Source organism: Musa acuminata, chromosome BXJ2-9, assembly GCF_036884655.1.
Source record: "Musa acuminata AAA Group cultivar baxijiao chromosome BXJ2-9, Cavendish_Baxijiao_AAA, whole genome shotgun sequence".
Lineage (NCBI taxonomy): Eukaryota > Viridiplantae > Streptophyta > Magnoliopsida > Zingiberales > Musaceae > Musa > Musa acuminata.
This window is the reverse complement of record NC_088346.1, coordinates 4,153,386-4,180,998: the sequence shown is the minus strand read 5'-3', so window position 1 is coordinate 4,180,998 and position 27,613 is coordinate 4,153,386. Positions and strand designations below refer to the sequence as shown.

At 41.3% G+C, this 27,613-nt stretch overlaps 3 protein-coding genes and 1 long non-coding RNA gene across 5 annotated transcripts; 3 read left to right on the top strand and 1 right to left on the bottom strand.

Moving 5' to 3' along the window:
* The first annotated feature begins 854 nt into the window (after positions 1–854).
* LOC135622647 (uncharacterized) lies at positions 855–10,386 on the top strand. 2 transcript variants are annotated; one of them, XM_065124661.1, is made up of 13 exons: positions 855–1,337; positions 2,562–2,674; positions 2,797–2,853; positions 3,321–3,416; positions 3,512–3,582; positions 5,732–5,774; positions 6,478–6,558; positions 6,640–6,699; positions 7,118–7,186; positions 7,950–8,047; positions 8,160–8,208; positions 8,292–8,336; positions 9,607–10,386. In XM_065124661.1, exons 1-13 carry the CDS (start codon positions 1,013–1,015, stop codon positions 10,075–10,077), a joined length of 1,578 nt encoding a protein of 525 aa, XP_064980733.1. In that variant the 5' UTR covers positions 855–1,012; the 3' UTR covers positions 10,078–10,386. The 2 variants fall into 2 exon arrangements, with proteins under 2 accessions (XP_064980733.1, XP_064980734.1); XM_065124662.1 differs by having other exon boundaries at positions 856–1,337; positions 2,562–2,669.
* Positions 10,387–15,511: 5,125 nt separating this feature from the next.
* On the top strand, positions 15,512–16,672 carry LOC103997107 (E3 ubiquitin-protein ligase ATL41). Its single transcript, XM_009418248.3, has one exon. It carries the CDS (start codon positions 15,627–15,629, stop codon positions 16,350–16,352), a length of 726 nt encoding a protein of 241 aa, XP_009416523.2. The 5' UTR covers positions 15,512–15,626; the 3' UTR covers positions 16,353–16,672.
* Positions 16,673–20,393: 3,721 nt separating this feature from the next.
* LOC135622646 (uncharacterized) lies at positions 20,394–24,632 on the bottom strand. The gene is made up of 3 exons (XR_010491133.1): positions 24,464–24,632; positions 24,228–24,379; positions 20,394–20,728 (listed from the first exon to the last, which is right to left on the bottom strand). It is a non-coding gene; the product is annotated as an uncharacterized LOC135622646 (long non-coding RNA).
* Positions 24,633–25,681: 1,049 nt separating this feature from the next.
* LOC135622644 (basic leucine zipper 61-like) lies at positions 25,682–27,560 on the top strand. Its single transcript, XM_065124659.1, has 4 exons — positions 25,682–26,679; positions 26,771–26,861; positions 26,951–27,077; positions 27,257–27,560. Exons 1-4 carry the CDS (start codon positions 26,213–26,215, stop codon positions 27,382–27,384), a joined length of 813 nt encoding a protein of 270 aa, XP_064980731.1. The 5' UTR covers positions 25,682–26,212; the 3' UTR covers positions 27,385–27,560.
* Positions 27,561–27,613: the final 53 nt, after the last annotated feature.

The following is a 27,613-nucleotide window of genomic DNA, read 5'->3' as shown; positions in this document are numbered from 1 at the left end:
TCGGGGCCGACGCGACTTGGTTCGGACCAGAATGAAGGGAATCTTTCTGGGACGATCCTTGAGACCGCTGAAGACCGACTACGGTAGTTCGATCGCGAAGGGGTCACCGTTTCCTCCGGGAGGGGGCTCCTCGCCTGACCGTTTAGTGGGAAGCCTCCGTCTTCTCACCTGCACACAGGTCGAGTCAGGAGAGCTTGGCCCGACCCCTCTGACGATTAAGTTAGTTGATAGTCACAGGGGGTTTTTGTCTTTCTTTTCCTCCTTCTCCCTTTCCTCTAATAAACGCGAGGATGTTTATAGGGGAGGTTATCGTTACCTAATGTGCCCGCTTGTAGGGGCAGGATCGTACTCCTGGTAGTGTCTGACACCGGTTGGGGTTGGCGTGGCGTGCAAGGCCGGGCTCGCGCAGGATGCTAATGTGCCTCGGTCAGCGTTCCGATCCGTGTTGACCAGGTACTGTCAGGTTAACAGAGTCACGTGACGTCATCTGCGACAGCTGTCGTCAACCCGAGTCTAATCACCATTATTACCCTCATCACCCACCTCCGTGAACACCGACCTCTCTTCGCATCACCTGCTCCGACTTATTGTTGCGTCATCGGCACGTCCCCACCGAAACCCTAACCCCAGTGAGCAGGCAAAAACCGCGACCGCAAGGTTATTATATGTTATGGACCGACACTGTGTGCTTGCGTTCCATTTGTGTGCGTTATCTCGCGGAACAGCTTACGCCTCAACAACTCAAATAATATATATATATATATATATATATATATATGTATATATGTATATATATATATGTATATATATATGTATATATATATATGTATATATATATTGTCCGACCCGTCGTGGGGGGTCCTATTGCAGACGGTCCACTTCTTCTCTGATCGTACCCTAAAAGCCGGTGACACTAAGAGGGCGCCGAAGCCCTCCTTCCTCCCACGACCTCCGCCGAATCTCAAGTCTAACCCCTTTGGTTTCCTCGCCTTCGAAGAAAGCGGGCGTCGCAATGGAGGAGAGCGAGGGCTTCTTGTACGACACCTTCGGCACCCTCGGCTTCACCGTCGAGTCCGACCCCGACCTCGCCCAGTCGTATGAGGTTTTTCGGAACCACGTCACCTCGTCGGCCGACTCTTTCGCCGAGATCCCCGCCACCGACTACTTCTCCCTCGACGTGGCCACCGCTTCCCCTTCCGCGGACGAGCTCCCCGGGCCACTTGAGACCCCTCCGCCGGCCTCTGTGCCTCGGGGTGGTGACGGTGGCCGGGCCTCCGAGCTTGCTTGGTTTCGCTCCGGCAGCCGCTTCAAGAGCCCCATGCTTCAGCTCCACAAGGGTAAAGCCTCCTAACGTCTGAAAGGGCTAAGCCGGGGCTCTGCCTCGTATTTTTCTCTCACTTCGATTACGTTTTCCACTTTGAACTGATCGATCGAATTGTTTATTGCGCTTTTGTGTTTTTGTTTTTTCTTTGCTTCTGTTCTTTAACGGTTTTCTTGATCTTTCTTTCCTTGAACTTTCTGTTAATCGACTGGGGTTTTTTTTATGTTTCATGGTGAATTTTCGGATAACAAAATTTGATTCTGCTTAGTGTATATATTAAAATTCATGGAAGCTAGAAAGTATGACAAATAAATATCATGGGGTAATCGATTATTTTGTTTATGAATAGTAAAATTGCGATTTGAAGTGAATATTTTACTAGTCATAAATTCAATTGCCCATTTAATTAATGTTCAGAAGCCGTCAAAAAAAATTACGATGACAATGATTGCATAGTACTAAACTATATTTAATTCGGTTACATCCCTTTTCCTTTCTTCATATTTGATTTAATAACACATTTAGGAGTTCATTCACCGAAAAGAAAATACATGGCAGTTCACTACTGAAAAATCACTTCAGGAGTATTTTTACCAACATTGTCCTAATCCACTAGTTATCCATCAAACTAGGTAACCCAATCCCTATCATATTTCAGATGCCTCGGATTCAAATAATCAACAGTGGTCCCGTGGCAAAACGTCTTGTTTTTTGCAAATACTTAGAGGTCATGTCAATTGTCGGTTTTTCATCTTTTGGATTGACTAGCCATTATCAGATTTGGATATTTGTAGTTCCATATGCACATGCTTGTCTTTTGCACATTGCCTTGGACATTAAAATCATTAGATATCGTGCATGTGAACTATGTCAATCATCCCGGTTGCCTCCCGACATCAATAGGTACTGTGGTAGTATGTCTAACACATGATTATATCTGATAAGATTCAGTTGTAAAAACAAATTGTCATGATAGGTAGTTCAAAATTGATCTCTTGACCTTCTGTTTCATCTTGGAAATTTTGGTAGTTAATGATTCCAAGTTTCCAACTTTGTTTTGTGAAATGAATCTCTCTATATTGTGGGTATGGGTCATGTGTGTCTACAGGCTTTCAGTTTCTCGAGTAGGTCAATTGGGGTACCTAGCCTTCTGGTCTGTTTATTAACTCTGTCAGTTTTAGCATTATTTTTTATAATCTATGCCTGGAAAATTTATTTAAAGTTGTTCTGGTTGTTGCAGAGATCCTTGATTTTTGTCACTTCATCTCACCAACCCCAGACGAACAAGCCTCACGTAATGCTGCTGTGCAATGTATATTTGACATTGTCAAACATATCTGGCCACATTGTAAAGTATATTGATTTCGGTCCCTTTCCAGGCTGTAGTGTAGCTTGTAATTTGGTTCTTGTCTGAACATTGTATCTAGTTCTGGATATCTATTAATTGTTTCATTTTCATTTTTCTTGTTGTCTAGGTGGAAGTTTTTGGATCATTCAGGACAGGGCTCTACTTACCAACCAGTGACATTGATGCAAGTCTTTGACCTCCATAATTGCTTCTTCAGTGAATATCTTCTAATTTCTGATTGATTCCATATGGTGCTTCAGTGAATATCTTCAAATTACTTTAGTTGATTTGATATTTGAGGATCTTGTTCTTCACTTTTGGAAACACTTAGCTTCTTCAGGACTTGGTTTTCCTGAGATTAAATATCTGGCTGCATAAACTATCATCATAACTACCTCACACAATATTTTCTCCAATGGAGAGACTAATGCTTATATATCCTGGCCTAATTTATAACTGATAGTGATCATATTGCACACTTCATTTATTGATTATTATGTCCTCGAAAACCATATTAACTTTGTGGTGGATGATTTTTTTTTGTGAGAATATCATGTAAGCATGATACTTTTGAGTTTTGATGATAATGTGTGTAGGTTTGATGCATTTGGCGATAATATGTTTTTTGACTGCCTGTCTTAACCGTTGTAGGTTGTGATTTTGGAGTCAGAGGTGAAGACACCACAAATTGGTCTTTATGCTCTTGCTAGAGCATTATCTCAGAGAGGTGTTGTTATAAAAATGCAGGTAACAACTGTTACTAATACTTTTATTGGTTATTGTAGATTGAGTAGAGGTCTCAGTTCAGCATCATTACAAAAAATGTTTTGGTATTTCCTTAGGTTATAGCAAAGGCTCGTGTCCCAATTATAAAATTTGTGGAGAAGAGAAGTGGTATAGCTTTTGATATCAGGTTCAAGCTTCTCTTAGACTTATGATGTTTGAAGAGTTCTAAAATTTCGGCTTGCTGTTTTTCCTATTTCTTTTATGATCATATTTACTTGCATTTTGAAAGTTCTTGCCTTTGGTTATGACTGTTATCCGCTTTGTTAGTATGCTCTTTTTCATCAGTACTTATGACACTCTTTTCCTTACAAGTTGCAAATAGCTGGAGCATGAAAGAATGATATTTATCAATCAAAAGGAAACATAAATTTTTCTCATGTTTCACTGCAGCCTTTTTTTGGGTATGCTGTAAATCCTAGGGAAATTTACCAAGACAAGCGATTGGTTTTGAAAATGACCAAACAGAAACTCAGTTTGTAAAATTGCCAAGGGGTGCCTCATCTTGAGTGATGTTACAGTTTGCTTTTGTTTTTTGAGTTCTTTTTTTCTCCCTCATTTTTTATTTGACTAAAAAAAGGTGGCACTTAGGAGAAATGTGCACTGTTTGGTAATTTTTGATAACTGAAGGTCATGGTGATTATTTGGAAAACTAATCATCCTGGATCTTTAATGCCCCAATTATATTAAAAATTAATTAAAATGTTAAGCCATGCTAGCTTTATCCCTTTCTTAGACTGAATACGAGAAATGTCTTGGTGATGCCTACTGAGTTAGATTTATGTGCTTTTTAGAATAGATGTCAGATTTGCACTGTTGCACGTGTTGTGGTAAATGGATGTATCATATTGAAGCTGGGCCATGATGCAGACCTGATTTTGTCTTAATTATTAACTGGGAATTATAACAGAAGATTCATGTGAAATTATAAGTAATTAGTTGCTGATATGAAGTCTAGAAATGGAATGATATCATTTTTTTGTTATAGTTGTACAGCAAACTGATCTACCAATTTAAGTGAAAGAGAACTAATTGGTTCTTAAGATGGAGAATTTAGTACAGTTCAATGTTATTTGTGAGGAAGAAGTAAGAAATATTGATGGGATGGAGAAGTTTAAGATAATCTAAGACAGTATTCAAATTGCTCCTAGTTAGGATTTTCTGCTAGAGGCTTTCCTTGGATTAATGACAGGGTAGTCAACTAACTTGAATCAAGGAGGAAATAGTTATTGTAATAGTTCTATGCTATTTGTCACCACTCTGTGGTGAACTAATTCTGAAGGAGGTTTTGGATAGAAATTTTTTTGAAAGATGGCATCCCTGATTTTCTTAAGCGACAGAATTTCTTTGGTTTCTTGTCAATCCTTGACAGGAGAAACAATTCTCCTTATTTGCCATGATTTTTTATCATATATTGTTTTCAATCTAGACAAATTCAATTAGTCAGAAACTCTCATTTCTAGGTTAGTTTAAGCTTTAGCTGAGCTCAGCTTTTCTTCTTTTCCTAATGAACGATCCCGGTTCTTGGTAGATATGAGATGCCACTCAATGTAATTTCATCCCCTTGAATGCCTAGGATGTTTTTATGTCAAAACTTATTCCATGTGAAAGAAATCATCTACTAGTGTTAGAGAGTTAGGAAAAGCAAAATGGTTATAACAGAACATATGATTATGATCATTCTAAACTAAGATGATGCCATTTCTTGTCGTCCAGTATTTTGTTCATTTACTGCATATCATACACTACATATGACAGTTCTACATTTTTTATGGTCATTTCAACTTGATTTAAGTATAACTACATAAGCATAGCATTCTGCTATTTCCATCTTGTGGTTAACCATGCCATTTGTTGTGTGTCCAACTCAAGTCTGCTATCGTTATCATGATGAATCAACTATTGGTTTTTTTGCATCTAAAACTTGGTGCATTCATGTTTTAAGTTGTCACAATAGTGAACAATCTAATATTTTTTATACTAGAATTGCTCACCTTCGAATTCTTGTGGATTTCCACAACATTCTCAATGGTTCTTCTTGTTTTTGCTAGTATACATGTATTAGAATATGCATATCAGAGCTCAGATTTTTAATAGCACCGATCCCATTATTGTTTAGGATCTATTTTCAGATGTGTTATCATATATGTCAATTAAATTTTATGCCTCGAAGCCTAAATTATTTTCTATTTTACCAGTTGTAGTTGTTCCCCATTTCTTTTTCTCAATTATGGCAGACTAATACTGGAATTTTTTTTAAAATCTTGTTCTCCTTTCAGTTTTGATGTGGATAGTGGACCTAGGGCTGCTGATTTTATCAAGGTAATAGAATAGACTATTTACTTAAACATTATCTGTGTTTACTATTTATAATGAATGGATTTTTTGGTAAATCCTGCATATCTGTAACTGGAGGAGCGACTGAAGGGAAGAACTTTGGTTAGAGCAAAAGAAAATAGTTTGCATTTTTTGGTGTTTTATGTTGTTGATACCTAGAAACACTGGTTTGCCTGACAATAGGTAGCTATCGTGAGGAAGTTGGTACAGAATACATGAAGAAATTTAAGATCAAAATCTAGTGGCCAAGAGGTGCTTATTGCTTTATCATAGAGTTGTGTACCATTAGTTTATCTCATTGTTTTTTAACATGTAAGAGTGTGGTGTCAAAGTCGCTGTCAAAAGTTATTCTGGTACATCTAAAAACCTTTAGCGTCCTTAAGATATAATGTCTGAAGAATTCCTATTCTATCTGTTTGACTTGAGATTTAGGATGTCTTGAAGAAATTTTCAGGTCATCATTTTAGAGATAAATCTCCAGCTTCCTTTAGTTACATATTTCCTTTCTAACTGATAAAAAATTTAGCAATGAAAAAATTGCATGAACTACTAAACCAATCCATGTCCTCATTATGGACTATGTAGCTTAATGATGCGTTACAAACAGATAGCAGTCTTCCAGTGAATATTCATAGTCTTATATTGGAATCCATGTGTCGCATACTAAGCTTCTTGTTTGATCTTTCAGGCAGCTGTGCAAAAAATACCTCCATTACGACCATTGTGTATGGTTCTGAAAGTCTTTCTGCATCAAAGAGAACTGAATGAGGTTTTGTCTCATCACTGCCAGTCTTGCTCATTGGTTTTCAAAAGGCCCATGTCTTAAACACCTCTTTCGTACTGTTTGCAGGTTTATTCTGGTGGTATTGGTTCCTATGCACTTCTTGTGATGTTAATAGTATTTTTAGAGGTAAGGAGATGCTTTTATATAAAGAATGTGATGCTTTTTTTTGTTGCTATTTTGCTTGATCAGACGTGTGCTTGTGTGTGTGTTTTCCACAATTATTCTGGTTGTAATATAATTAGTTGACCATCACATTTTTAGAAGCTATCCTGTATTTAAGTTGAACGAACCTGATATATTATAATTCTCATATTCCTCTGTTCTTTTATAATAGATTTCTAAATTTTCATAAAGGAATTATCTGTATTTGTTCTATAATTTTGTTCTTTGTCACTCGACACAGACCATCCATTTTGTAGTTATACTTGCCCGTCATAGATAGAGACATTTACTTCTATAGCCCTGTCTTACTGTCATGTTAAATCCTTTCCAATATTTTGCTGCTGAAATTTTGTATTCCTGCATTGGGCATTCATGTTTGCAGATGCATTGGAGAGGACAAGATTCACGGGATTACCGCCAACCTAGGGAACACAATTTGGGTATTCTTTTGGTATAATTCTTGCTATTTTGTACTGTTAATGGGTTTTGTGAAACTTGCATTTTGATGAATTTTGAGGTCATGAATATGACAAACCTGGTACCAAAATTATTAGGAATGTAACATTGTTCCTTTCTAGATAAATTACACTAAGTACCATGTCTTTGTCCCTCTGGGAAGCAATGGATGGTTGCCTGAAAGATTTTGTCCACCTAAGAAATTTTTTCTAAGGTGGTAAAGAAAGTGAGCTACAAGGAGAGTGTCGTGTAATTGGGAGCTTCCTCCTCGGAGTATATCGAATGTAATTAAGAATGTATTTTATCTCGTAGGAAGAGAAGAAGAGGTTAATCAAGTTGTAGATTGGTTGGCAAATTGTGACAGGTCAAACAAAGTTGATAAGTTTAAAGAGGGAGATGTTTCTTGGATCTTGCTTCTTTAGTTATGCTCTAATGCCAGGGGTGATGCTTGTTCTTACCTCAGCTAATCTTTGCCCTTTGTTTTTTGGTTAAAAGAAATAAGCTCTACCAATCAGCAAAATTTAAGTATATTAATAAAGTGTAAAACTTTAGTGGGCATGTTTAATTTGATGACAAGCTTCAGAGAATGAGTATCCAAAATCTACCATCAGGCTGAATGAGACTACTACAATGTTGCAAAAGATTATATCGGATCTAGGCAGAAATGAATGCAAATGAGTACCAATGAATGAGAATGTTGTCATGATTTTCCCTATTTAACGTTTCCTTTCTCGTCTTTATTTCATGTTTCTTGGCAGGTTGGCTTCTTTGATTTTTTTGGGCGAAAATTAAACAGTTGGGATGTTGGTATATCTTGCAACTCCAAAAGTTTGTTTTTCGTAAAGAATGATAAAGGGTATGGTAAATTCTTTCAATAAAATGAAGTTATATCGGTGTAATTTTCTTCTTGCATAATTATAGTGTTAGATAATGTTTGTTGATCTTTTTTTCCCTCGTGTAATTTACAGATTTATGAACTTAGATAAACCGTATCTGCTCTCCATTGAGGATCCCCAGGTGTGGTTTTATCTGGTTTAATTTATGTTATTTGGTAAGGCCAGTTGTATTAATGAATATTTAATGCATTTTAATGTATTTAGGCACCGGACAATGACATTGGGAGGAACTCTTACAACTACTATAAAGCAAGTGTTCTCTACTTTACCTTGTCTCTTGATTTTTCGCTCTACAGCAATAATTCGGAATGCTTTGGTAATTTTTGTGCTGCACATTGAGAATCTTGCATCTCTGTCTAAGCTTTTGCTACATGTTTTACCTGTTTCTTTTAAATAGTTCATAGTGAATAGTGGTTCATTTGTGCTTTGAGTAGTTAGGGCACACCTAGTCCCATGATGTATTTTCATTAAAGTATTTCAAATGGCCACACTTTTGGCTAGCATTAGATGTTGGTTTTCTTGTTGCATTTTCGTGGGCATAGTTAAGACTGAGTACAGGCTTGAGAGTTTTACATCAATTAAGGGCAGATTCCTTTTTTTTTTCAGGTACTTTTTTGCTCTATTTTTGTACTTTTGAGTTTCTAATGGAGTTAAAAAATTATATCAGAGGCCTCAGATCTAATGGAGTGCAAATTGGATAAGAACTTAAGCATGTAAACATGGAGTGTCACATAATTGCATTTGTATCGAGTTGTATGAATTCCACTGAGAGCTTAGACTTGGCGTTATTTAGCTCCACATGTTTTGGCAATATGTGTGACCAATTAGCACACCCCACAGAACTCATGGTCAGTCCAATGCCTCTTCCTCTTGATGCTGCACATGGGGCATTAGATCAATTCCAAGGCACCTTATTAGCATATAGCAGTATTCTCGAGGGCACACATTCTGAGTACCTCCAACCTGTATCGCATCTTGACATTTGTACTTTATGAATGACAATGCATATAAACTGAAAAGCCACATCATCAAAGGAAATTTTATCTGCTATGCCTAAAATCCTATAAAATGAAATGTTCTTGATAGTTGTGCTTATGCATTACATGCTACAAAAATTTGACAAACTAGATGGCATGTGCGCCAAGACTTTTTTTGGTGTGTGATTATTGAGCACCTATATCATTGGATGATTTTATATTGGTTTTGGATATACACTGCATTGAGGGTTTTCCTAATCTACATGGTTGCATTGCTTGTATTGCTAAATTGCTAACATTATGACATTAAGTGAACATCGAAAAGGTCTTTCAATGTAAGTTTTAATCTAATCCAGACATAGAGCACTCATTCTTTATTGTCATATTATTCTGTTGCATGCTGTGTCAGTTTCGTAGATTTCTTTACTACCCTATTTCTGTGTATTTGTGTGCAGCTTATTCTAATTATCGAACACTGTCTGAGGCTTTTTAACAACGCTTAGTAACTCTGGCTAAACTTCCGATCATTTCAAATGCTGCAGGTTAGGTCTGCTTTTGCAATGGCTTATTCTACATTAACAGATGCCAAAGCCATCATGCGGTTGGGCCCACAAAGGAGCATTTTGGGAACTATAATTAGGCCAGATCCTCTGCTTCTAGATCGGAAAGGTGGAAACAGTGGACAACTCACCTTTAATAACGTACTCTCTGGGGCAGGTGAGCCGGTGGCTCAGCGGTTCGAGAATGGGGATGATGTTGTGTATAACTGGCAGTTGGTGGATGATGAACCCCTGCCCAGAGAGAAACTGAACGTCGAGGACGGCAGTGTGTTGTCTTCAAAGAGGATATCAAAGTCTAGGCGTAGATTAGGTAGGAGTGAAATGCCGGAAGTTTTTGATAGCAAGCATGAAGAGACGAGCATCGAGTGTGGAAGTGTAGTGAAGCGGATCAAGCATGGAAGTGTAGTGAAGCGGAGGAAAGGATCTCACCATAGAGATGTTTTTGGCAAATGATCCCCTTGAATGCTGAGTCCAGAGTTTTCAGGCATCACATGTTGCAGGTGTCAATACGGTTGCCTCGTTGGCAGAAGCATCTTAGCTGCTGCTCGTTAACGATTGGTCGGAGTTCATTAGATGGACAAAGTTCAATTAATCAGGGAAGCATCTTGCATCTTGCCATGTGGCAGCGCCACTTGGGAGAACTTTTTTATTTATTTATTTCTCAGTGTTTTTATTTCAGTGTTTATCAATTTGAACACGCAAGTGGTTGAAAGTTTTGGCCATGAAATAGAAAATGTGGTTGTTGGGTCATTATAAAATTAATTTTATTTATCCAAAAATCGTTCAGTGCTTTGTATGAGCAAAGACAATCTTCATTGTGTCATCATTTATTTTTCGTTTTCATAACGTGTATAAACAAGGATATCAAGTTTTCTATGGATAAAATTAATTATTATCGGCTTAATCATGGTTGAAGTTATGCCTTCCTAATGAAAAGATTGTCAAGAGCGGTGCTCGGGAAGGCGACCGTGGTGGCTTTTTACCTCCGCTGCCGATCCAGCAAGTGCTGGAGGCGCGTGGCCGGGGGATCATCACCGCCTCCGGTGCAAACCCCTCGGTGAAATCCTCGACAAGCCAGCCCATGATCTAGAGGGAGACTTTCTTGGACAGTTCTCTGGTCAGAGGAATGGTTGATTGGAGTGTTCTCATTCTTCTGGTCGAGAAATTCCATGCTTCAATGCTTTTCTTCTTCGGTGCAGCTGACTAATGTAACCTTTTTTATATTTTCATAAATCCGTAAAAGCAATCCCCCCCTTTTCGTCGAGAAAACAAGAGAATTATTTTATGCTGGCAGACATGAATAAAACCTTTCGTGCAATCCCCCTCGTCAGTCATAATGCTTTCGTGTTCATAAAAGACCAGTGGGTCTGCTATCGCGTGCAGTCACTCGTTTCGTAATGTTGCATAAACACCCATTGAGTTTACTGTGTTCCAAATAAATCAACCTTCGTTCTCAAACAAAAGTCATCTCTTCATTTCTCTGAATTTGCCACAGAGTTGGAGTGGGGGGGAGCGACGTGAGTAGTGCGGGTGAAAGGAAGAGGGAGGGACCGGGAGGACCAGATCCGCACCACCACCGTTAGCCCGCTTGAGCTCTCGTCGTCTTTCTGCTTTCAAAAATTATATTGAGCACATATCGATTATAAAAATCTCAATATAATTTTTAAAATATAAAATCGAAATATCGAAATAATTAATTATAAAAATAAAATATAATTAGCCGTACAATAATACCCATAAATAACGAAAGAAATCAGCAAACGATCAACCAGACCTTTGAAGACGTGGGAAACAACGACGAGAGCTCAAGCGGGCTAACGGTGGTGGTGCGGATCTGGTCCTCCCGGTATCTCCCTCTTCCTCTCACCCGCACTCATCACCTCGCTCCCCCACTCCAACTCCCAAATCGAGCTTCGCCCTCCGGTCACGCCCTCCGCCGTGTTCTCAGCCCCGTGTTCGCAGTCACCGACACAATGCAGCAGCCGTGCTTCCTCGGTGCACACGAACCCGACGCATAGGAGCAAGCATAGCGCAAGTTTGATCCCCATCGCCATGCCACGCCCTACGAGTAAGAGACAATGAATCAACGCCATCTCCATCGATATTTAAGAGAAACATTTGCGCAATTAAATTCCATTCTTTTGCAGCGTCTTCTGATGGGTCATACTTATGACTTAATACAGTGGCCGCGAACAAAGATCCCCCACATTGTAGCTGTCGGATGACCTCTCGGCATGGCAGGAGCCATCTGATGCCTCTTCACAGGCTGCTTCGATTGCCACTAATGAGCTCGAAGGTGCCGTCGATAACGCCACCCCGCCGCATGCCAAACTGCCTACGCACGATGGCCGCTGATCATTTGCCTCACCAGCACACCTACATGAATCAGCATGCTAATTGATGCGCAGAATTCAAAATGCGCACTCGAAACGCATGATCAGTTATTTTTGTAGCTGTTGGGTCCAAAACCTCAATTCGATCGGAACGGTACGGTGGCCACTAATTCACCCACCGATCCGTATAATAAAAACAACACCAACAAAGTCATAAGCCTTAATTATTTAGAATGGAATCAACTAATCACTGCAATCCACAAATTTCAAAACAAGTAAGATCAAGAAAGGCGTGATAGGAGATTAGAGCTCAATACATATTGGATTCCAAGATTTTTTTTTACTGGAAATTCCACCATAATTGTGGCCACTCCTAAAGAAGACAGCATAAACGGTGATCATGGATGCTAATCAAACGGCCAGCGTTTGTCAGAATCAGCCAATTATTGACCGAGATTGTACGTCAGACTAAATACCCCACACCGAGAGCGCGAAACATATCTGAAAGCTATGCATGCGTTGATGGAATCTTGAAGCGAATGCCGATTGATTCAGAGATGTCCCTATAGAAAAGGTGGATCTCGCGCAGGAGCCACTACCGGAATCCCTTGCGGAGAGACACGCCGGAATCCCTTGCGGCCGGGGCATTCTGAGCTCTTCTTTCCAGAGGGCTTACATCGTCGATCGCTTGGCGCGGCTGCGCAAGATGGGAGGCGGCGCCGATCTGGGGAGAAGGCAGGTTGCGGAAGAGGTGGGTGATGTCTTCGAGGGGCACCCGCCTCCTGCACTTCTGCAGCTTTCTGCACGGCTTGTCGAAGGAGACGCTCAAAGCACAGCAAGAAAGGGCGACCGGGGCTGTCGAGATCGAGGAAGGGGCGTTCTCCACGATTTGAGGGATGTGGAGGGCCATTGCCAGAGAGCAAGAGATGGATCGATGGATGGATGCGGGAGGCGACTTTTGGGGGGCCGAGCGGGGAGGAAGAGGAGAGGGGTATTTGTAGAGGCGGTGTAGGAGGGAAATTTGTATTCGAATATTGGATTTGTTTGGTAGTAGCGAAGCGAAAGGATTCGCAGTAGGTGAGTCCGACTCGGCTGAACCGGAACGGATGCGAGTGGAATTTCGAATCCCGAGTCGGCCCGCCACAGCAGCCTGCGCCACGGAGTCGCAGTTTCAAGTGCCATCTTCTCGCTCCCGCCATGGACCGCCACAAAATATGCGCCACAGGACATCAGGTAGGCACGTCATCCTGCCACGCGTCTTCGACGATGAGGTACGTTTCTCGAAGATTAAATCCCTTCTATTACATGAAGCTGAATACGGACATTCGTATTTGAAGTCTCAAAATATGTCGACAGCGACATTAATAGTTTAATATTATAATATAATTATTTATTTATTAACTTAACGATTAAGGTTCGAGTCATATAAACTATCTACAAATTATTTGTGGAATAGAATTTATATATCTATATATATTACCTTAATATGTAAAAACAATATTAATATTACAATCTATTAATTCCTCTTCTCGCATTTTGCATTTGGCTACTTAGATTTATAAAGTATAGCTGAGACAGAAAGATAATTTATTTTGTTATTTTATATGCTTACGTGACTCGTATTAGCTAAAATTATATTTCAATTAGATAGTGATAAACTTGTATCGATCGGTTCTAACGTCAAGTTATCTGTTTAACTAGCCAAAAATAATATTTTTTTTATTAATATTATTTCATATAAAGATTAAATCATTAAATGAGATATGATCTATCGATTTATATTTTTAACACTCCATCCGAAGAGGTTTGAACTGATCTGAGATAAACTTTTTCTTAATGCGTGACCTAATGTCAACTTAATTATTTGTACTAATGTCATTTGATCTAATGGGTTGGAGCCATGAAAAGCCAAATGCTCCGTGTCATGGCTCCGTTACCACTCTCTAATTGAAATGTCAACCTTCAATGACGCTAAATGTTCCGTTAAAAAGGTTGTTCAAGGACTTGATTCCCCAGAACGAGGAGGTGGTCCGGCTCAGGGATCAACTGACGCAGGCGGCAGCTGGTGCCTGCATAGAGGACAGAGACGACTGCTCTCCAGCCATCTGGTGAGACAGTCGCCATGGAAGACGTGCATGCACGGCATTCGCGTCACCTCCATTCCCCCTTCGAACTCCTCGAAGCATATCATGCAGCTGCTCTCTCGAACGTCGCCTCCTCCATCCTCGTACCTCAGCGCCTGCAGCTTCGCGATCGAATCCGACGAGGCTGGCACGCCGCCAAACCGTCCGTCCCCGCCGAGGCCGTAGTCGAAAGAATGTTCCTCCTCGCCCCAGACGTTGATGGACAATGCGTCGATCTCCATCTCGATCCCTCTGCCCGAGCCCAAGGCGAGCTCGACTAGGTCGTCGGATAAGGAGATGAAATCCTCCTCCACGAACTGAGCTACGGAGAAATCTCCACCGTATACGTTTATATGGGAGAGGAGTAAGGAGACGGCACGACGGCGAGATTCTTGGTGGAGCAACTCGCTGAGCTCGAACTGGAAGTAGCGGCAGGGGGAGGGTGGCTCCACCGTGACTCCCCCTCTGAAGAAGTGCAGCGCGGAGCAGCGGAGCTTGATCACCACCGGAACCGATGACCCGTGCGACGGTGGCAGCGCCTGCATCCCCTCCATTAAAGCAACGCTGGAAAACCAAAACACATCGGCAGTGTGAACCACCATCGTCGCCTTGCCTTCGCCTTCGCCTTCGCCTTCTCGTCGTGCTTCTTCTGTGTGCGTGTGTAGGGGAGCAGGCTTTAATAGACATAAATGCTTTCCGAATTCAAACAGGTTTAGGATATCCTGAGAGGCAATCCTAATTTACATCGGAGAAATAAGTGTCCGAGTTAGGGTCCGAAAAGGTGTAGCTGATGGACAGTTGCAGTGACATTACCCAAAGTTTTCGGTCAACATTTCTGTATATTTTTCTACCTTTACAATTGAACGCACTCGGATGATCTACCTTTCTTTATATTTCTGTCATTCGAGTTCTGGCATTAATGATTTTATACTGAATTGACATGTTTGTAGTATTTGGATTAGCCCGTAAGATGCAAAATGAGTGAAGGAATCGTTCCAAGCATGAACGATGATGTGATAGTGCCGAATGCACCCCACGCCACGGAAGGATGCATGACTCGCTACGTCGTTTACCGGCTATATGTTCGGTACATCGAGTCTACCCTCCCTAAAACTTCTCCTCCATCTATCTTTCCGTAAGGAATTTGGTCGAACATAAAAGCGAGCCGCCGTACGCTATCCATCGCTCTCGATCCACGTATACCAATTCGTTAAGAGTTCGCATCGTTTGCCACCGTCGCCCGTTCCGCCCTCCGCACGTCTCCTCTCTACTCCACGAATCACATCATACACGATTCTCCATTCCTCGATTAGTCTCCAATAATGTCATAAATTAGACTCGGTCAAAATGATCAGAAGACAATTCTGGTGCTTTGAAATATGAGAAGTTTCATAGAGAAGTTAGTCAACAAACTCATTATTTCTGTCGAAGTATTTAATTCAGATTTGGGTGGGTGTTAAGTTAGAATCTGCAACAAGGAGGCGAGCATTAGGAGGAGGACTCGGGCACCTCCACACCCGCCATAGCCACCACCAACAGGGCCGCCATGTCTAACAGCGTTCCCTCCCCCGAGTGGTTTGTCTACGACGAGAACAAGGACAGCTACGACCTCAACACAAGGATTCTGGCCACCGCCGTCATCTGCCTGACATCCGTTGTTGTCCTCGTTGTCTTCCTCCACCTCTACGTCCGCCACGTCCTCCTCCGCCGGCATCGCGCCAGCCTCCTCCTCCGCTTCTATGCGAACAACCCCGCCCACGACGATCCGGCCAACGTGGGGCTCGACCCCTCCGCCATCGCCGCCCTCCCGACGCATTCTTATCGAGTCATAATCAAGCAAGGAGAAGGCGGCGGCGGTAGCAAAGACGACGGGAGCTGCGCGGAGTGCGCCATTTGTTTGAGCGCCGTGGAGGAAGGGGAGACGGTGAGGACGCTGCCCAGCTGCAAGCACCTGTTCCACGTCGGCTGCATCGACATGTGGCTGGGCTCCCACTCCACCTGCCCGGTGTGTCGCACGGCGGTGGAGCCTCCGCCGGCCGCCACACCCGACGTCAGCGAGCCATCCACCGTTCCACCTCCAAGAGCGGCGTCGCAGGACTCCTCGGGAGCCGCTGCGGCTGCGGCGTCCCAGGAAGGCTCCTCCTCGGGATCCAAGGACTCGGGATCGGCTTCCTCGCGATTGGGTTCGTCGTTCAGGAGGATGTTGAGTTGGGATAGGTCAACAGGGAGAAGAGCTCAAGGGGAAGCGATGGAAGACCTGGAGAGACAGTAAAAGCTTCTTAATTTTACCTCTCTTTTCTGGGTCGAATCTTTTTTTGCATCAACGGATAACTACTATTGGTGGGTGAGTGGGCCCTTCCAATATGAACCAGAGTCTCGAGTTTCAAAGTAGTTGGTATCACGACACGCCACGTTTCTCGTCCATGACTTGACTCACGTGGCACGGTTGTTACAATGTTGACTTGGTGGGAAGCCCGGTTGCCCCTTCCTCCACTGTCGTGATTGCGTACATTTCCAGTTGCGTCTCTCGCTTCGGGTTTACTTATTATGCTCGACGATGTTTAATGCAATAGGTTGTATTGTCTTTGGGGAGCACCACGCATTAAACCATCAACGAATGTGAAGATTAAAGCACATACTACCAAATATCAAGGCTTATCAAGTAGTTTGTACGTGCTAGACATGGAGAAACTTGTCACGTTGTACTTTGATTGCATCTGAATGTTGATGATGAAGCCCTTAACTCTCATATTATGTCAGCTTGAAAGTCAAACTGCTAGATGTTTCGATTAACTAATCCCGCTGTAACCCAACCTAACCTACGGACCAATCAAAATTATGTTCAGATTAGACTACGCTCCGGTTGGTTTAGGCTGACGGCCTGGTTCGCACATCAGGCAAATTAGAGTCAATGTGATTTGGGCTCCACACAGCTAAAATATTAGAAGTTGGGTTGTTCAGGCTACGTCGTGTCGGAGTCGAACACAAGACTCCAAAGACACGGCCTAATCCTACCCAATGTTAGGTCGGATTAGGAAGATTCTGCTTGCACTCAACTCTGATTGGTAGTCAAATCCTCTTGGTTGGGCGAGAGTTACTTGATTAGTCAGGATTTGAGTCACGAGGTACGTCGGGAGACGAAGCCCATGAACGGGGTTAATTATGAGTCAAATCGGCAGTTGAACACTTCGGTGCTTAATTCGGTGTTGGCATTTTCAATAGTTTTCGTTGGTTACGGTTCCGAGTGGCATGAATGTTTGTTTTGACGAGTGTTACGACCGGTGTTACGACGCTTGGTGTGTTGGTATCTTTGTTTATAGCGTTGGGGTGATGATCGACGTGGGATGTACGCGAGATGCGGTTATGGTTCCCCTCCCCCAATTCTCTGCTTCCGCTCACTTCTCTCCTTCCCTCCTCGCTGTTCCTCCTCCTCCAACAAACCATTGCTCCTCTCGCCGCCTCCTAACAAACATTGATCGCCGACGTCTCATCGTCGAACTCTCGCGACGGCGGCAGCTCGTTCAGGTTCGCTTTCTCTTACGTTTCCTTGATGCGGATTTGGTTGGTTTCTCGAATCCTGTGTTGTTCTTGGGGGCAGGGAGTGGACATCGGCAACAGGCGTTGCGGTTCCCCATTCTTGCCACCTACCGAATATCTCGCCCGAACTCTTGAAACCCCGCTTGAACCCCCAAGATCGGATGTATCGCGTCCGGATGTTCCCCCCGATGGCAGCATCTCGATCAGTTTCGCTTCCTCTTCCCTTTCTTGACTGTGATTTGGTGCGTTTCTTGAATCCCGAAATGTTCTTGGGAACCCAAGATCCGATGTATCGCGTCGGGATGCTCCCCCGATGGCAGCATCTCGATCAGTTTCGCCTCCTCTTCCCTTTCTTGACTGTGATTCGGTGGGTTTCTTGAATCCCGAGATGTTCTTGGGAGCATATATATTTGAGGACCAAGAAACGATGTAATTACGCCACTCGCTGCCTCCTGAAGGCCCATCGAAACCCTCGAAACCTCACCAGCATTAGGTTGATCAAATTTACTTTCTCTTCCCTGTTGAATATATCGGTTTCGTGAATTCTTACATGTTCTTGGAGCAGATATTTGAGGGACTGGTGCTTGCCAGGAAATGATACTGCCGGCTGTACGCGATGGCGATGAATCCGATAGAGGTTTGCGTTGATTGCCTGGACGTGGATCCGACCTGCCAGATGGATGCAGCATGAATAGTGTCTTCTTTGGAATCTTGTTGAAGGTAATCACATATTCTGTAATTTTATTGTCTAGGCAAATTTATTCTTGTGATGGATACTGGAGCTAGTCGTTCTAAAGCAGACCTTCAATGATAGAAGTGAAAGGCCATATATGTCGAAGAATTCGAGGGTGATTAGGTTAAGTTTTGTTGTCAAGTGGTCCACATTGGATTTGGCCGATCCAGTGATTAGCTATGAATTAAAGTCATGCTTCCGAGTGATCAGCATCTCTAGATTTGATGTGTTATAGGTCAGTATCAAAGAGCTTGTGATTTGTGCTATCACCCATTAATGCAGTGCTTGAACAAATTACTGATCATCTTTTGATTTCTGTTTTTCAGTAGTAAAATCATTATCCTTGACCTTAGCATCTGAAAAATAGATTACTAACCTTCTTTTATCATGTAAATGTACTTCATAGGTTATTATAATTAGTGTCAGACTGATATTTAAGACCATGTTTAATGTTGCCTAGGTTTGGTTGGGTCGATTATGTCGATCGACTGAAAATTTTTTGTTGTTCACAATAACAGAATACTAACCTGCTTCTATCATGTAAATGTGCTGCATAAGTTATTATAATTAATGTCAGACTGATGTTTAAGACCTTGGTTAAAGCTGCCTAGATCTGATTGGATCGATTAAGTCAATCGAGTTAGAACTTTCCTTGTTCACAGTTGATTACATGGATGATGATTTGGTAAAGATATTGGCACAAAACAGGCTTGCTAGGTTGGTGAATCAGGGCTGGCTTTGCTCAATATTTTTAAGATTTAGAATGGGTCAGTTCAGGATGAGCTTCACTTATCAGATTTAGGTTGTGTCCATCCTTGAACCTTGTAGACCCATATTGAATCGTAATGTCCATACCTCAGCTGCCTCCATAGACCGGTAAATGACCAGACTGCTTTGGAGAATGAAAACAGTTACTATGGTCTCTGGGATAAATATCCGAAAAGTCATTCATCGTGACAGCACAGCATTTCCAGAATTTATATGCAACTATGAAAAACAGAGACTTAGTTTCATTTACCCCAAAGAAGACCTTTGAGAAGAAAAGTAATGGTATGAGCAGGTATCATCCCAGGGGGTAATGAGATGTACAACTGTGATTCTTTGCATATTAAAAGTCTGTTTATGTTTGAGAAGAATATTCTATGTTACTATCATCTTTCATATTTAACTCAACATAGAAGCCACTTAACCATCTTATACCTGCTGATTTTTGTTGGTCTGAAGAACAATCAATGTTATACATTCCTTATTTTCGATCCACTTAACCAGATTTTTGTTGGTCTGAAGAACATTCAACGTTATATCCTCCTTATTTTCGATCATTTTCATGATCTTGATGTTATACCTTCCAGTTTGATGTTACAGCTGTTATCTTTGTTATAGGTTTTTTTAGCATATTTGCAGAGTTGATAAAGCGAACTGGCAAGGACAAGGCTTTTGAGCCTCATCCTGTCTGTGATCCGGGCTTTTGCTACGAGGGGAGAACTTGATATTGCCAAAAGGCTAAATGTAACGTAATCAGGTTTTGTTGGTTCAACTTCTCCTTTGGTTTAAGGAGGTACTGCTGAGCTTCTGATGGAGGCAATAAATGACCAGGTACTGACTCTTTCCTAAAACAAAGAATCTTTAAATTACTTTATTTCATTATTTCAGTTGAATGAACAAATATCACACGTGCATAGCGACTGTTGACAGGCAAAGCTTCATGAAGTCAGATAACACTTAATATAACGCTTCTTGATATGATATGAATTAATTTTAGAAAATATTTTTGAAGTATTAGAATTTCTATTTGATTTTACACAATTAATTATAATGCGGTGCTGGTAAAGAAAAGTAGATAAATTAGAAAGCGTATTTGTTTTCTCTTTAACTCTTCGTCCTTGACAAAAGGTATTTATGATACAAAACAATTAGAATAAAATCTTGACCTTTGTGTGATAATTCTAATATATTTTGATCATCCTAATAAACCGACCATCCACTTTGATCTAATATATTTTGGTTGTGGACTCATAAAACTATAATTATGATCATAAAATCTATCAAATAAACATTTAAAATTTGTGTATATATGTCAGAAATTTACAAAATGGCATTTCCATTTTTCCTTGAATCCAGAATGGTTTTTCCTGGATATTGAAAATGATGTATGAACAAGATGTTAATCGTAAATAATTCTGAAAAAAATTCAGCACAATCTGCGTTCTTTTTTATTGCTTTGCCTTCTTGACCAGAAAAAGTTTTGCTGCTGCAGATTGCACTCAACATCAAGCTTGTCACTTTCGAAAGGATGTCTCGAGTTCGTACGAAACAGCTACAACTCGAGTTCGTGGCTGGAAATTACGAACTCCAAAAAGCCGTGGCAGAGCTCACATCTGCAAAGATTGATAATTCAAATTCTCATTCGAGAAGTTTTTAAGAATAAACAATCTAAAACAATAAAAAACAAGAAGAAATTGACAGTTTTCGTTGGCAGTAAAGTTAGTGTATCTGTTGACCAGCAAACTCAGATGAAACTGACCCAACCAAACCAAAAGTCAGCATCTCCTCCAAAATATGTTGACCAGCAAACTCAGAAATTTTGTATGAAATTTCTTTTTATATCCTATAAGCCTTTAAGCAAAATTGTATCCTTTAAGCAAAACAATTAAAAAAAATGTGTAATCAAAATGATATTCCACATATCAAACAAAATTGTAACCGTGGTGGTTTTCTTTTTTAGCAGTCACTTAACAGAACTATGTTTACTTATTTATAAATTTAATGCAAAATGTCAAAAGCCATAGTACAAAATCATATTATGATAACACAAAATGAAATTATATAATTATGATAACACAAAACTATGAATTAACAGGGAAAAAAATGACAGCATAAAAAAATTTAAGCTCCAATTGACAGCAAACTAACCTTCTGTTCTACTTCAGGAATCAACCACAATTTTTGTTGGCACCAAGAGTGCAGAATAAACTGGTTGTTTTTTATCTAAGGTTGTTTGATTTAAACTGTCAGTCTCTTTCCCAATGCTCACATCCACTCATTTAAGACTAAATGTGTTATATTTATATATACTCTTTTTTAATTTGAACCATTTAAGACTAAATAAAATCGAATATCATTGCTAGTACACACTCCTAAAAGTGAACAGATACATTAAACTACGGATGCTTAATTATTTAATTAGCAAAGTCACCTGTTTTAAACTACGGATGCTTACTCTGAACCATGCTCTTCTTTCCCAGCATATTCTTCTTTTCGAAAAGTGAACACATACATCAAAAATAAGACTACATGTGTCTAATCAGTTCACATACATCAAACACATGCCACAATTTATTTGATCCAAGCAAATCAGAGTTTACAAAAGTTCTTTTCAACCATTTCTTATGGGCTTCAATGAGTTAATAATCTTTAACAATATTTTCCACAAACTCAAAACATTGCAGGTGTACACATTATTTAAACCATGGAAATCTTTTCTTTTTTTTTTAAGCATCCGGTCTCAGTGGTGCATGCATTTTAATTAAATTTCAAGCCCAGGTTTCCAAACATCAACTTGTTTCATCCACCAATATTAACTATGGGTAAACATCAAATGTTGCAAAAAGTAGATATTATCATCACTGAAACCTAAAATTGAAATTGTCGGCCAAGGACATCGACATCCAATAATTGCAACTTAGAACAATCATTTTTATAATTTTAGAAAAAAATTAAAATCAGTGAAACAGAGACATTAACAATTTCCTAAGTGCACAGCCAACAGACTTCATCTGGTTGAGAGAAGTTTGTTCTACAAAAGTTTATAAATTAGGTCTCCGATTTTGCTTCTAACACTGGCTTGCTGAATGAAATTCAATGCACAAAAAAAAGACAAATCAATTTAGAGGATGAGTCAGAGGCTCAGAGTTCGACCCAAACAACTTAATCCTATACGCTGGAGCGAACCGGTAATTTCAGTTGAATATATATATAATGTGTTACAGTAAAGTAAACATTGGAGGATGGCCACAGCTTACATCCACAATAAAAACAATAGCAAAACTGGAGCTCATTAACTTCAAATTCTTCATAATAGAATATCATACACTTAATTATTTTCTTATAAATTCCATGCAAAAGTAAACATATGAAGCCCTTTCCAGTCCTGGACATTTTTAAAGTCTCATAGAGAGGATGCATGTTGGAGATGCTAATTGTAAGAAAGATATCTGAAAAAAACCATCATAACTTAATATATGGCATTTAAAACATGGTCTCAAATACAAGTCAGTCTTTGTTTTCTTTTTTCTTTTAATATTTTTTCTTATAAAACTTGTCATCTATTAATTAGTACCTCAACCGGTGTAATAATGATGGTTAGTTAATAATCTTTAACAATATTTTCCACAAACTCAAAACATTGCAGGTGTACACATTATTTAAACCATGGAAATCTTTTCTTTTTTTTTTAAGCATCCGGTCTCAGTGGTGCATGCATTTTAATTAAATTTCAAGCCCAGGTTTCCAAACATCAACTTGTTTCATCCACCAATATTAACTATGGGTAAACATCAAATGTTGCAAAAAGTAGATATTATCATCACTGAAACCTAAAATTGAAATTGTCGGCCAAGGACATCGACATCCAATAATTGCAACTTAGAACAATCATTTTTATAATTTTAGAAAAAAATTAAAATCAGTGAAACAGAGACATTAACAATTTCCTAAGTGCACAGCCAACAGACTTCATCTGGTTGAGAGAAGTTTGTTCTACAAAAGTTTATAAATTAGGTCTCCGATTTTGCTTCTAACACTGGCTTGCTGAATGAAATTCAATGCACAAAAAAAAGACAAATCAATTTAGAGGATGAGTCAGAGGCTCAGAGTTCGACCCAAACAACTTAATCCTATACGCTGGAGCGAACCGGTAATTTCAGTTGAATATATATATAATGTGTTACAGTAAAGTAAACATTGGAGGATGGCCACAGCTTACATCCACAATAAAAACAATAGCAAAACTGGAGCTCATTAACTTCAAATTCTTCATAATAGAATATCATACACTTAATTATTTTCTTATAAATTCCATGCAAAAGTAAACATATGAAGCCCTTTCCAGTCCTGGACATTTTTAAAGTCTCATAGAGAGGATGCATGTTGGAGATGCTAATTGTAAGAAAGATATCTGAAAAAAACCATCATAACTTAATATATGGCATTTAAAACATGGTCTCAAATACAAGTCAGTCTTTGTTTTCTTTTTTCTTTTAATATTTTTTCTTATAAAACTTGTCATCTATTAATTAGTACCTCAACCGGTGTAATAATGTGTCGAGACCAGCACTTGATCAATATCTAAAACCATGCTTAAAACCGCTATAGTGTAATCAAAGTGGCTAGATATCAGGATCTTTTAGGTGATCACCAAGAAGAAAGACACAACCATTTGTCGATTTCACAACTAAAAGCCATTGGCATATATGTAGCCAAGAATGTCCAGTTTCCTCTTTAACATTCCTTTACTTGCATTTCATGAGTCTTTACCATCAAAAGACCAAACCAACAAGTCCGGGATCTCTTTTCTTCCTCGTGCATGTAACCAGATCTATCTATGTCAATACGCCTCGTCACCTCAATGCTGATGTATCAATCGAATTTCCTTCTAAGTGGTTTATCCCATAGCACTTCAAAGCATAGTAAAACAAAAACATAATAGAATACATTCCAGATCCCATAGCACGGAAAGTTAGTGGAGAAAACTAGAATCAAGAAACAGAGAAAAGATTGAACTCCACATAAATCTTTAGCAGGTGCAAAACGCAAACCACAAATGACACTAAGATTTCAACCCCAGGAAATAGAAGTATCGGGATCAAAAGAATTTACCGTGGGGAGGAGGATAATCCAAAGCCTCTGCCACTTGAAATGAGGCAAGACGATCTTGGAGTCCTCTGTGAGCTCCGATCTTGATCTATGCAAGGGTTACGATCATGGAGTCCTCGGTGACCGCGGCGAGCATATCTTCTCGGGATCCCATTCTGATCTACGCCAAAGAAGCAGACACATCACAGATCAAGAAGAGTCAAGAGATCAAGAAAGTGTTAGGGTTACGATGGATCGACCTTGAAGGGGATGGGCTTATCCAATTGGAGCCGGAAGGGAACGGCTCCGGTGGTGGTCTCCGCCTCAACCACTTCCCCTTCTTGAGATCGACGGAGATAACAGAAACGGCGGAAGCCGTTCTTGAGAGGTGAGGAAGGCAACAGGAGAGGGGGTTTCGGAGGACGTCATCGTTCGATGAGCCTTATATAGTGGCCGGGATTCGGATTGGGTTCTGCCAATGTCGGTTAAGTTATGGGTTTCGTACGACTCAACACACGAACGACCGGGTCCTTATCAGCGTTGTTCGAATTGAGCCCGATAAGGCTCCAATCTCGGCTGGCTTATGGCGCTGACGACCGAACGAGCGGATCCTTCCTTACCAGGGTGTCTGGGTTCGGGTTAAGCCCGATAAGGCTTGTGCCGGATCGGGTTCCTCCAATATATATATATATATATATACACACATACACGTGAAGTAAGCAAGCAAAAGGCAGAACAGCCGAGCAAATTGTCTTGTGTGTTGTCATTGTTTGATCTATAAACAACCCCCATTTCCAAGAACGCAGATTAGGTCTACAATACCATGCATCGGCAATCGACCATCATTACTGCATGATAATGGAACGGGACCCCAAACAGTGCTTCTGACAAACACCATGTTCATCTTGCTCAGAGCTGCTGTTCTGAACCAGTTTCTTTTTCACCTTCTCCTTCCTTACCTGTGACTTAGCGTTTAGATTCGACATAGTGGGGTTGTCCAGCCTCGTGTAGTGTTTCCTCTTTGCCCATTCTCGTCCACTTATCCCATTTAATTTCTTTTTGACCATATGGTGGAGATGGAGCCCAGATGTAGTGGAAGGTTTTCCCAAAGTATGAAAGATTTTGATGGCCACCTTTTCCCTTCACCTTGTCCATGTAAACTTCTCCATGCCACCAACTCGTTCATCCACATGCCTCTCTGACACACTGTGTACCGCCAGAATGGTTTACATGCATAATGGATTCTCCAGATCTTGGAACATCCAAGGATGCATTGTCTTCTATTCTTTATAGTGTTGAACCTGAGAGCGGGCGCAGATGGCCAACAAGACGGCCTGAAACTGCCAAAGAAAACCAGGGAGACGAGATAGAGATGCTGCTGTGATGGAGAAGGGAAGAAGAGGAAGGAGCGAGGGGACACAAAGGGCTGTTGCATGTGAGAGACACATTTAAGGAGGGCGTGCATGGCGAGCTGTGCACATGGGAAGGCATGATTGGGCTCGACGTCTACCACATGCTCCTGCTCTTCCATCATTTAGTTCCACTTCTGAAACAGCTCAACGTATTGAGAGTCGCTTAACGTGTGTAATGGGTATTTTGGTTTCATAGAGGTCCAAAATGTACGGTCACATCAGCACGTGGTGGTTGCTGATTCCCTAACTCGATTCAGCTACTGCTGCGACTTCCCTGCAACACCGTTGATCTCCAACTCCGTTCCATTCTCTCCCTTCTCTTCGGTTTCTTCTTCTCTCTCTAACAGCTGGTGCTAGCTGTCTTTCCTTCTCTTCCATTGTCATGTCACTTTCTCCTCCAAATCCTCCCCTCCTCCCCCAACCCAGCAGAGCTAACTTAACCTGTCACCACCACCTCCAACTCCATAACATAGCTCAAGCGAGAGAGAGAGAGAGAGAGAGAGAGAGAGAGAAAGACTCATTGTCTTAATGATGAGTGCTATCCTCAACAAGGTGATGTTATAGCTAGCAATCATTCGGTGCTATACATAGAGAGCAATGGCACAGCTCCCTCCAAAGATCCCCAACAACATGTACCCAAACTGGCCTAACCTTGCTCCGCTCCTGACAACCCCGCCGCCGCCACCAGCTCCTAGATCTCAACCCTCCTGGGTCGACGAGTTCCTCGACTTCTCCTCCGCCAAGCGCGGCCACCACCGCCGCTCCGTCAGCGACTCTATCGCCTTCCTCGAGCAGCCCCTCGCGGGCGAGGGAGGCGACTTCGACCGCCTAGACGACGACCAGCTCATGTGCATCTTCTCCGACGACGTGCCCCCGTCGTCTCTGTCGGGCGCCGTCCCGGCCTCCTCGTCGTCCACGCCGTCGGACCACAGCAGCATGAACGACGACAAACTGGCCGAGCAGCAGCCGAAGAACGAGTCGGAGGAGGCGCAGAGCGCGTGCAAGGCGGAGCCACAGCAGGCCGCGGGGACGGACACAGCCGTCGATCCCAAGAGGGTGAAGAGGTATGTAAATGCACCGATGCATTCACCCCATCTCGACTCTTACCGTGCTAGCCACGAACATTGACTGCTGCAACACATGCATCGAACTTAGGATCTTAGCGAACCGGCAGTCGGCGCAGAGGTCGCGGGTGAGGAAGCTTCAGTACATTTCGGAGCTGGAGCGCAGCGTGACGACGTTGCAGGTAGCTTTCTTCCTCGGAATTCTCAGTTTTCAGTTCTCGGAGTCTTCTGACTCGGATGGCATTTATCGACGCTGGGCGTGGAAACGAAGACCGAAGTCTCTGCGCTGTCTCCTCGGATCGCGTTCCTCGATCACCAACGGTCGCTTCTCACGCTGGGCAATAGCCACCTGAAGCAGCGCATTGCAGCATTGGCGCAGGACGGTATATTTAAGGACGGTAAGTTCTTGCTTCCTTGGTGTAAATGTGATTAGAATTCAACCCAACCGGAATGTAATTATTTGAGAGCCTCAAATAATTAGCAAAGTATGTTATATATATATATATATATATATATAACATACTTTGCTATATATTTTGATCTTTTATATAAAGCCTAAGTTATTTAAACACCGCAGCGCACCAAGAAGCGTTGAAGAAGGAGATCGAGAGACTTAGACAAGTCTATCATCAGCAAAATCTAAAGAAAATGGCACCTCCTTCGTCAGAACCAGCCATGAGCGCAGAAAAGGAGTTGCTCAGCTGACACAAAGCAGTGATCGCAGCGTGCATCGATTTGGAACCCCGAAGATGAAACCCTGAGGTTTTGGTGGTTCTGCAGGATCTTTTTCTTCTTTGTGCATCCCATTTGATCCATTGTTTTCCTCCTCTAATCAAAAAGAACAAAAACATGATGAAAGGCAAACAGATGAAGCCTTCGGATGTTGGAGCTGCCAGTGTTGCGAGGTTTGTGTCGGAGCGTGTGGTGTATAATT

Bases quoted from the DNA above. Each gene is read 5' to 3' on its own strand.
- LOC135622644 (XM_065124659.1), top strand. From the start codon at position 26,213: ATGGCACAGCTCCCTCCAAAGATCCCCAACAACATGTACCCAAACTGG. The intron at 26,862-26,950 runs GTAGCTTTCTTC...GTGGAAACGAAG, and splicing joins GCAGCGTGACGACGTTGCAG to ACCGAAGTCTCTGCGCTGTC. The intron at 27,078-27,256 runs GTAAGTTCTTGC...TAAACACCGCAG, and splicing joins GGACGGTATATTTAAGGACG to CGCACCAAGAAGCGTTGAAG.
- LOC103997107 (XM_009418248.3), top strand. From the start codon at position 15,627: ATGTCTAACAGCGTTCCCTCCCCCGAGTGGTTTGTCTACGACGAGAAC.
- LOC135622647 (XM_065124661.1), top strand. From the start codon at position 1,013: ATGGAGGAGAGCGAGGGCTTCTTGTACGACACCTTCGGCACCCTCGGC. The intron at 3,583-5,731 runs GTTCAAGCTTCT...TTCTCCTTTCAG, and splicing joins GGTATAGCTTTTGATATCAG to TTTTGATGTGGATAGTGGAC. The intron at 6,700-7,117 runs GTAAGGAGATGC...TCATGTTTGCAG, and splicing joins TGTTAATAGTATTTTTAGAG to ATGCATTGGAGAGGACAAGA.